General features: G+C 37.0%; 1 protein-coding gene across 1 annotated transcript; it reads right to left on the bottom strand.

Moving 5' to 3' along the window:
* Positions 1-9197: 9197 nt before the first annotated feature.
* On the bottom strand, positions 9198-10325 carry LOC113295966 (uncharacterized mitochondrial protein AtMg00810-like). The gene is made up of 2 exons (XM_026544291.1): positions 10259-10325; positions 9198-10072 (listed from the first exon to the last, which is right to left on the bottom strand). The coding sequence occupies exons 1-2, from the start codon at positions 10323-10325 to the stop codon at positions 9198-9200; spliced, it is 942 nt and encodes a 313-aa protein (XP_026400076.1).
* Between the last annotated feature and the right edge of the window lie 553 nt (positions 10326-10878).

A 10878-nucleotide genomic window follows, 5' to 3' on the forward strand; every position in this document is an offset into this window, starting at 1 on the left:
TGTTTACTGATTCCCATACTTGCCTCTCATTATCTTTCTGGCGAGAAGTGATCAGTTATGAATACTTATAAATATTTTGTTTTGTCATGTGGTCTTATTTTGCCTTCCTAATTAAAGGTCTTATTATGCCGCCTCTTGTCATTGGGACAAAATCGCAGGACGTCCTTGCATTTTCATGCAAAAACCCCTTGATCTTTCCTTAACTTTTTCTTTTGTATTATTGCCTCTTCAGGATTGTTGTGACAATATGACAGGCCTAAATATTCTTGCGAAAATAAAGCCCCATGACATTGTCATCGTGCGACGAAATCGCAGGACGTCTTCGCACTTTCATGCGAAAACCCATTGATCTCGTCTTATCTTTCTTTTTAGTATTATTGCCTCTTCAGTATTGTCGCACAAATATGACAATCCTTAATACACTTGCGAGTACAAATCCTCATGACATTTGCGTCTTAAGACACTTATCAGCTCCCTAATGGAGGGTGCCGCCCTTATCTCCCCCTGGTTGCCCCTTCAAGAAGGCGTACCTCTACCATACAAGGTTGGCTCCTCCCATCCGGTCTTAACAACAACCAGTTGTTTTCGCAGCCTCTTATCCCTTTTACCTATAGGGTTTATGGTTACGAGACTGCACCCTAAGTGGGGTTTTCTTCGGTCCGAGTGCAGTATAAGCCAAGACTTGTCAAGAATGGCAAGGTACGCTCCAGACGCCCCTGGCACTCTTGACTCAACCGTGTACCTCGGCGCCTTGGTCAGATTCTGCACTCCTGGGGAGAGTCCTTATTACCTTAGTCGCCCAACCTAAGTCATATGCTTAAGCTGAGAGTCCAAGGTGCCTCTCCCGGATGGGATTTATTGACCCCAAATCTCCATGACTCAGGTTCCGGGGGCGGTGTAGCCTTTTCCTGAGCCATGCAACATGTACCCCCTTATATGAAGTACTTTAGGTCTTACATTTGCCTCTTGCGAAATTTTATTCACGAACTAGGGTGTACGCCATAAAGGTTCGCCCCTTTCTCTTTTGTCATTGTTCTCTGATTGTCTTTTGTAGAATTTATTATCTCTGCGAAGTTCTCGTATATCATGATCTTGTTTTGATATGAATAATCTCGCACCTATTCTTTCATTGAATGTTTATTCGCAATCGTTTTGTTGCGTCATACATAACTTCTCAAAGCTTCTTATGGATAATATCTCTTTAAGTACAATCTGTTCCATGGTCTGTCAAGTCTATGAGCAACATCTCTACCTTCTGGATCCATTAATTTATAAGCTCCTGTCCCAACTATCTTCTTAATGATGTAAGGTCCATCCCATTTTTTCGCTAACTTTTCACCATTTTCTCGCTGATATATTGGTGTCTCTCGCAGAACTAAATCTCCTGGTTGAAATTCGCGTACTTTGACACGTTTATTATATTCTCGGGATAATCTTTGCTGATAATTCTCTATATGCTGTAAAGATCTTTCTCTTTTTTCTTCTAACTCATCAAGTTTGCTTAAGATCAAACCCGCACTAAGATTTTTCTCCCAAGCTTCTCTCTTTGTCGTCGGAATAACAACTTCTGTTGCTAGCACCGCTTCAACTCCGTATGTTAAACAAAAAGGTGACATTCCAGTAGCTTCTCTCCTAGTTGTGTTATAAGCCCATACTGCATTATGTACTTGTTCGCACCATGCTCTATGATGTCCTTCTAATTTTTTCTTTAATATATCTGCAATTGTTTTGTTTGTTGCCTCTTCTTGTCCATTAGCTTGTGGATACAGAGAGTAGACTTTCCACATTTTATCTTAAATGCATTAAGTAACATTTCTATGTTCTGTCCTTCAAACTGTTTCCCATTATCAGATACCAACTGCGCAGGAATTCTGAATCTGCAAATGATATTTTCGAATATGAATGTAAAGATATCTTTGTCGCGAATATGCTGTATTGTCTTTACTTCTGTCCATTTTGTGAAATAATTTGTTGCGACTATTAAGTATCTTCTTTGTCCAGATCCTGGTAAAAATGGCCCCACAATATCTAAGCCCCACTTTCCAAAAGGCCATACACTGGTTGAAGATGACAATGGTGCTCCGGGTGCATGTATTTTCTTTCCATGCCGCTGACAATTTTCGCAACGTCTTGATATTTGTTTTGCATCTTGGTGCATGTATGGCAAGTAATAGCCTTGCATTTTTGCTCTATGTGCCAAAGATCTTCCCCCGCTATGATTGCCAGCATCCCCACTATGTAACATTTTTAGCACCTTTTCTCCTTCTTCTTGTGTCATACATCTGAGTGATGGTCCATTAAAGGATTTTCGGTATAGCAGCCCATCTCTTAATTCATAATTTGTTGCGCGGATTTTTAACTTGTGTGCTTCCAATCTGTTTCTTGGTGTTTCTCCTTTCGCCAAATATGCATGAAATTATGTTCTCCAATCTACGATATTGTTCGTTTGTTCTTCTTCTCCACTTTCCATCATCATTGCGTTCACTTCTTCTTCTTCTTTATTGATTGATGGTGACAGCGTCTGCGAGTCTGTTATCCTTTCTTGAAATGTGCCTCCATTTTATCTTTAGGATTTTCGCTGACAATTATTCAATGAGCTTCTTGTATTTCTTCAAGGATGGTTCATTTCGTTATTAGTGAATTTGAATTCCAATCTGAATGAAAAAGCCATCTTCGCTCCTTCTGGCGAAATTAAAACAATTCCAACCCCATTGCCTTCCCCATTTGATGATCCATCTACCAATATCTCCCATCTATTTGGTTCTATTAATAAGTCTTTTGGATCTCCATGTTCTTCTTCTATATCCATCATCTCCTCCACCGCTTCATCATCTTCTAAAGGAAATTCTACTAAGAAATCTGCGACAACTTGTGATTTTGGTAAAGATAATATTTCATACTTGATTTCGAAATGTCCTACTTGTGCATTCCATCTCTCCACCCTACCTGATCTTTTTGAATTCTTCATCACTGATTCAATTGGTACTTTTGTTAGCACCCTTATTTTGTGTGCTTGAAAATATATGCGAAGTTTAAATGCGGCGTATACTAATGATAAAATTAGATTCTCAATTTTTGAATAATTCCTCTCTGCAGCATTAAATGTTTTGCTGATGTAATAAATGGGCTTTTCCACTCCTGCGTCCATTCGCAATAACACAACGCTTAAAGCATGTGATGTTGTCGCAAGATAGATCAATAGTTCTTCTCCTAGTTCTGCCTTTTGTAAAATAGATGTATTCATAAGGTGTTCTTTGATCCCTTGAAAAGCTTTTTCGCATTCATCAGTCCATTTGAATTTCGCACCCTTCTTGAATATATTGAAAAAATGTTTACATTTGTTTGATGATCCCGAAATGAATCTTCCTAGCGAAGCTAAAAGTCCGTTCAATTTTCGTACATCCTTTATCATTACTGGCGTTGGCATGTCACGAACTGCTTGTACCTTTTCTGGATCAACTTGTATTCCTTATTTTGATACAATGTAGCCTAAATTTTTTCCCGATGCAACCCCAAAAATGCATTTTTCAGGGTTCAGTTTAATGTTATGATGCCGCATTTGTTCAAAAATCTCCCTCAAATCTTCTACATGATCGTTGTCTTCTTTACTCTTCACCAACATGTCATCCATGTACACCTCTAATGTTTTGTGTATCCATTTCGCGAACACCTTCTCTACCATTCTTTGATACGTTGCTCCTGCATTTTTGTATAACAATATAAACCTCTTGGAGCGAAAAAAGAAGTATGCTCTTGATCTTCTTCAGCGAGGGGGATTTGGTTATAACCTTTGTACCCTTCTAAAGAAGACACTCTATCATTTCCCGCTGCTGATTCAACCATTTGAGGAATATCCGGCAATGGAAAACTATCTTTAGGGCAATCATTGTTTAAATCAGTGAAATTTATGCAAATTCTTATCCCTTTATTTTTCTTTGGAACAACAACCATGTTTTCTATCCACTCCGGGTATTTAGCTTCTCTTATAATTCCCGCCTCAAGCATTTTCTATAATTCTTCTTTTATTTGAGGATGGTAGGTCGTTGAGATTTTTCTTATTCTCTGTTTAAATGGCCTCACATTCTTGTTAATCTCCAACTTATGACATGCAATTGACGGATCTATTCCAGGTATATCATCCATGCTCCCTGCGAAAATATCTTTATATTCCCGCAAAAGATTAACGGTTCTTTCTTCTTCTTCTGCATCCATCTTGGTTCCATTCCTCAGTATTAGGGGTTCTTCTATAATCCCAACATTTATTTCTTTTGTTGGTTCTGCCTAGAGTAACTGTCCTTGGGTTCTCCCATTGGTGTTGGCTCTTTTATCATCTTCGCAGGTCCATCCCATTCCTCCGAAATTTCGCTGGGTATTCCTTTACCTTCTTTTGCTCTTATCATGTACACTCTAAATTCTTCTTCTTTCTTTACCTCCTTTGCTATTTTTCTGCGAAATTATCGTTTTTTTGCTCGTCCTTCATAGTGCTTTACTTCAATTTGATAACATAATTTTGCATTGTCAATATCTCCTCTAATTTCACCTACTCCATTTGGCATGGGGAACCTGATGCATTGATGCAACGTTGATACTACAACTTTAATTGCGTGTATCCATGGCCTCCCCAACAACATGTTATATGGTGATTCCATGTCCACTACGCATAGTGTCACTTGTGTTTCAATATCTCCTAGTGGAATTCACACCACTATTTGTCCTTTAGGTTTTGTTGTGGATTTTCCAAAGCCATGAACAAGATACGTTGAACAAATTTCTTCATCTTTGAATCCCATTCCTTTGAACACATGATAGAATATTATATCCACTGAACTTCCTGTATCGACTAAAGTTCTGTTCAATATTCATTCTTTCATGGATTTTGTTGTTGTCCCCTTCTCTTTTTGTGTAATAGGTATTGTAATAACCAATGGAGATGTGTGGCTCAAATTTTCTTTTGGTATTTCTGCTGCCATAAATGTGATTTTTTGCTTTTCCCAATCTTTCAAGGATGATGTTTTTCTACCGCCATAACCTTTCTTCCTTCAAAATCTCGTTTATGTATCCTTCCTTTGATGTTTTCATAGAATTCATTAACCATTGTTTTTCTTATCATATTACACTCCAATCTTTTGTCATCTTCATTGATTCTAATCATTTTTCTTTTAACCGGTTCACTGATTTGTTTAATCACTTTCTTGTTTTGAACAACCTCAACAACAATCTTCAACTTTCAACCTTCAGTCCCTGTTTCTAGCGCCATTATGTAGTTGCAAGAAATCCTACACTACACCCCTCACAAGATTTCATTAACATTCAACTCATTTTTGGATTAACAATCTTAATTTTATTGATGAATCTTTGAACAATCTTATAAGAAAAGATAAAGGGATCAAGAATAACCACTACTCTAGATTTTCTCTCTCCTATTTACTTGCTTCTCTCTCAGAAAAGATCTCTCCCTTTCCTTTACAACTGAACGACTATTTATAGGGATTTACATAGTGGATGACAGCTAATCTGTCCTTTATTTTCGGATATGACTTGCGACATTCTCGCAACCTTATAAATATCAATCTCGCAAACTTCCTTATTTTCGCAGGATCGTCACACTTTTCTCATGATTTGGATGATGTCATTTATTATGTCATTTCTGAAGCTGTTCTGCGACACTGTCGTGTTGTGTTGTTAATAATTTCGCTGAGGCATTATTGCTGCGAGATTCTGATCCTACATCATCAATTCCCCAGTAAACCAAACTGGAAATTGAAATAAGAAATCAAGTATTGGAACTAAAGAGCCTATTATAGGGGACCATGTTCAAATTGTTTATTGGCCCAAGTTGCGATACTCAATCAATACAAATCTTTGCTCGAAAAGATTCAACAAACCCTAACTGAGCTGCAAATCTTCTTAGAAATTGAACCCAAAACCATCAAACTTATCTCCTTCACTAATTCTTCATCATAGCTTCTCGACCCTGATTCTTTTCATCGATTAACAAACCACATTAATAATCCCTGCAACAAATAAAACAATAGAGTTAGTTAATTAGATCAAACAAATAAAGATCAGAGAAGATTAGGTTCTGAAAGAGAAAGGAGAGAAGAGATAAATACCGATGATGAGGAAAAGAGAATTTCGGGTGCCGCCGAATATGAAAAGAGAGCTCGTTTGGGTTTTTAGGGTCCAATTTCTAAGATGAAACCGGAGACATCTAGCGGATTGTATTGTCTACTTAACTGGCGTTAGTAACGTCCAGTTAAGTATTAAGTGTAAACAAAGTGTAAGTAATTAGTTGGCTGTAAATCCACACGTAAGTGTTGTATACCCACGTTTTTGCTAACGTGGCTACAAACGGTCAGTTAAATATAAGGTGTAAACAGAGTGTTATCCAAGTTTTAATGTTTCGACCAATAAAGTCTAGCCAAGTGTCCTCACCAGGTTTACTAAAATGCCCAAAACTTTTATCTAATTTAATTTGAGGGGGATGTCACACTCACCGTGCGACGTGGCAGCTTATATGACTTAGCGTTTTAAAGGAGGGGAGATTTTGGTTTGTGTTCTATATACTAAGAAAATCTGGCAATTGGTGGTACCAGTTATCAGAACTTTGCTTGATTTCTTCGTAACAGTTGCTGCAGCTGCACTTTAGGTTATTTTTTTTTTATGAGAACCAAAGTTGCTTATGCCAAGGCCAATCAAGCAATGTCTTGTCCTATTGTGTTAAAGTTTCAGTTTCGTCTGGCCTTTTTTGCTACAGATATTTGCACAACTGGAAGGGCTTAGAAAAAAGGATTTCTTCGTTCTGAATGTTTATAAAGTTGAAAACATTTAACTAGCACAATAACCAAGCAAATGAAAAATAACCATGATCTGAGTAATGGAATTATAAAGACTTCAAGATTGCAAAGACGGTGCAAATTTATTGAACTAAAATAGAAGATAGATCCAACTTCAGTCGACATCCTCGATACTGGGTTCAAAGGTCGTAGCTCTGTTTGAAGGGCCTGCACCATCCTGCTAGTTCAGCTTATTGATGATAGAATCACATACAGTCTCTAACTGTCTCATTACTCTTACCATTCAATTGAGCAGCTAGCAGTGCAGCACCATGAGCTACAGCCTCGTCAGGGTTGATGCTCTTGCAAAGTTCCTTCCCGTTAAAGAAATCATGCAATAGAGACTGAACCTTTGGAATTATAGTGGATCCACCAACGAGCACAAATCAGTGGAATTTTTTTCTTCATCTTAATTAGCATCCTTCAAAGTTCAAACAACATTTCAAAAACAAATCCAAGTTCAACTGTTCAAATTTAGCACTGAGTAATGGATGTATAAAAATCAATTCCTTCATACAGAGCATCAATATCAATGGTTTCCCGAACATATGATGAGAGGTCCCTCTTTGCTCTCTCACAAGATGATTTCAACCTCCTAAACAGTCTTTCGGTTTCCACTAATATCCATCTTGTACTTCGTATTGAACTCCTGAAGAAAGTGATACACCATCCTGTTATCAAAATCCTCTCCTCCAAAATGTGTATCTCCAGATGTAGCTTTGACTTTAAAAATCCCCCCCAATCAATGGTGAGTATTGAAACATCAAAAGTACCGCCACCAAGATCAAAGATAAGAACATTCTCCGCACCAACACCGGTCGCTTTTTTATCAAGACCATAAGCAATACCATCCGCCATTGATTCATTGATGACTCGAAGTACATTAAGGCCCGTAATTTTACCAGCATCCTTGGTAGCTTGGCGTTGAAAATCATTAAAGTAACAACAATCTTGACAATTGCACTTAGATTTCCTCTGTTGAGAACTGTGTATCCTTGCTCTTGTAACTGACTTGAATCATGGGTATCTTATCTACGCCAGCAATGACTTTGAAGGGCCATAGCATCTGAAAAAAGCTATCGCAGATTTTCCTACCAATTAAGTGTTTCACATCTACAAAACCGAAAACAAAAGAAACGATCTTGAGATGCTAACTCTAAGAGCCATGAGTTGTGTCTGAGTTCATGATATTAATATTCTCATGCAACAACAAATATTATTGAGCAATTGAGAGAATATATAAAAAACGTTAAAATTCATGAGATTTCACTATACGATATCATGAATATTCAACAATCTAGAAAACTGAACACTGTTCTGACAAAATGGAGATTCAGATTCGCAGCTAACCACAACAGGGGAGGTCTATGACCAGACTTCAATGACTAACATCACACACCCAGTCCATAAGGATTAGTCAAGGGTGTTACCAGACCTGGACTCCTCCAACAAAAATCAAGAAACATGATTATTATTTTTTTTACTTTCCAACAACACCGTACAAACTGGATTAAGCAGTACTCTAGAAAACTTGTTGGAAGTTAAACCAAGATATTATGATTTGGTTTGTGGATCAACATACGTTGTTGGCACACTGAGCGATATTTGGAAGTTGGAGTTTACTTGAGAAGCAAGGTGTTTGAGTTCTAGAGAGTTTTAGAAGAGTTCTATTTAGAGTTTGCTTTATGTTAGGAAAGTGTCTTTGTTTAGAGTTTTATCTTTGTTAGGAAAGTCTGCTTTGAGTGATCGTCAAGTTTGTGAGACTATAAGTAGGCTATTGAGCCATAAGAATTGTACACCAACCAAACTGATTATCAATGTAATCGTTTTATTGCTTTCGTTTGTGCTCTCCTCTCTCTTGCTCGATCATACATTGTAGAAAATCTGATATCAAAGACTTAATGAACACAAAAACGTAACTCAAAAAATTCTCTCTATTGATTTAATTCAAACTCATGGCTCAACAACCTATATATACTGTTTAACAGACTTGACGACTAAGATAACACTTTCCTAATATAACTCAAACTCTAAACATAGAATTCTTCTAGAAACTCAAAACTCTAAACAAATTCCTAAGCCAAACAAACTCCTCGATAACAAAGTTTCCTAATACTGTCACCTTCCGAATATAAACCAGTTTCCTAAAAGTTGTACCTTCCATATATGAAACACCGTGTTCACACTGTAAACCAGTTTCCTAAAACAGGTACCTTCCGTATATGAAACACCGTGTTCACACTATCTTGGTTTAACCTTCAACATCCTCACTTAAACCAAGATATTCTTTACTGATCATTCCAAATTTTCCACGCAAGTAGATGAAAGTGTTAGACTTCAAAGACTTGGTGAAAATATCAGCTACTGATTCTCACTTTCACAAAACTCTACAGCTATTTCTTTGTTACTGACAAGCTCTCTAATGTAATAATACTTGATGTCAATGTGCTTACTCCTTCCATGAAGCACTGGATTCTTTGTTAATGAAATTGAAGAATTATTATCACAAATTATTGTTGTAGGTGTTACCTGCTCATGGAAAAGATATTTCAGCATCATTCTCAACCATACAGCTTGTGTAGCACAATTGCCAACAACAATATATTCAGCTTCTGTTGTAGACAATGCAACAACCTGTTGCTTCTTTGATGACCAAGAGAAAAATCTTGTTCCTAAATGGAATGCATAACCTGGAGTACTCTTTCTTCCTTCTGTATCTCCAGCCCAATCACTATCTGTATAACCAACTAACTTTGGTTCTTCTGAAACTGTGTAAAGAATTCCCATACTTGTTGTACCTTTAACATACTTCAAAATACATTTTGCAGCTTGTAAGTGTGACTGTCTTGGTGATTCCATAAACCTACTAACCAATCCAACTGCATACCTAATATCTGGTCTTTTAGCAGTTAAGTATCTGAGACATCCAAGCGGACACTTATAGTCAGTAGGATTCACAAGCTCTCCTGATCCATATTTTTTCAACTTCAACCTCTCCTGTACTGGTGTTAAAATAGGATTGCAATTATCCATCTTGAACCTCTTCAGTATTCTATCTGCATATCTCTGCTGATTAATAAAGATACCTCTTTCTGTTTGTTGTACTTCAATAACAAGAAAATATGGCATTAATCCCAAATCTGTCATCTCAAACTCCTTCACCATATCCTCCCTGAATTTATTGATCATGTCTGAACTATTACTAGTAAATATAAGATCATCCACATATAAACAAACTATAGTATGATTGCCAAGAGATTCAGCTTTCAAATACAGTGTATGTTCATATGGACATCTTGTAAAACCTTTCTCAATGAAGTATGAATCTATTCTTGTATACCAAGCACGTGGTGCTTGTTTGAAACCATACAAAGCTTTATTTAGCTTGTATACTTGATTCTCCTTCCCCTCCATAACATAACCTGCTGGTTGGTCAACATAAACTTCTTCTTCTAGTTCACCATTCAAGAATGCACTCTTCACATCCATCTAAAAAATCTTCCAATGTTTCTGAGCAGCTAAAGCAATAATCATACGTATTGTATCTAATCTTGCAACTGATACAAACACTTCTGAGTAATCTATTCCTTGTTTTTGTCTATATACCTTAGCAACTAATCTTGTTTTCAATCTAGCTACTTTACCATCTGATTTATACTTAGTCTTGTAAACCCAATTGACACTTATTGCTTTCTTTCATTGTGGAAGTTCAGTAAGCTCCCATGTATTATTCTTCTCAATAGACTTCAACTCTGCATCCATGGCTTGTATCCACCCTTGTTCTTTAGAATCTTCTTCATAAGCTACATGATCACAATGTCCAAATAAAGCAAAATTAATTACTTCTTCATCAGTATCATCATCATCTCTTTTTAACACATAATCATTCATGCGTGCTGGTGTAACAATAGTTCTTCTTGGTCTTGGATTTTCTTCTTGTTGTGGTGCATCATCAATTCTAACTTTTTCTTGATGTTCTATAGCATTATTCTAAGTTCTTACTTCTTCTTCAATTGTAACTGGTACTGTTCTGACAGTTTCT

The sequence above is a fragment of the Papaver somniferum genome, chromosome 7 (assembly GCF_003573695.1).
Source record: "Papaver somniferum cultivar HN1 chromosome 7, ASM357369v1, whole genome shotgun sequence".
NCBI lineage: Eukaryota > Viridiplantae > Streptophyta > Magnoliopsida > Ranunculales > Papaveraceae > Papaver > Papaver somniferum.

Coding starts and splice junctions, on each gene's coding strand:
- LOC113295966 (XM_026544291.1), bottom strand. CDS start 10,325: ATGGATGTGAAGAGTGCATTCTTGAATGGTGAACTAGAAGAAGAAGTT. Junction 10,073..10,258: donor TTATGTTGACCAACCAGCAG/GTTATGTTATGG, acceptor ATCATACTATAG/TTTGTTTATATGTGGATGAT.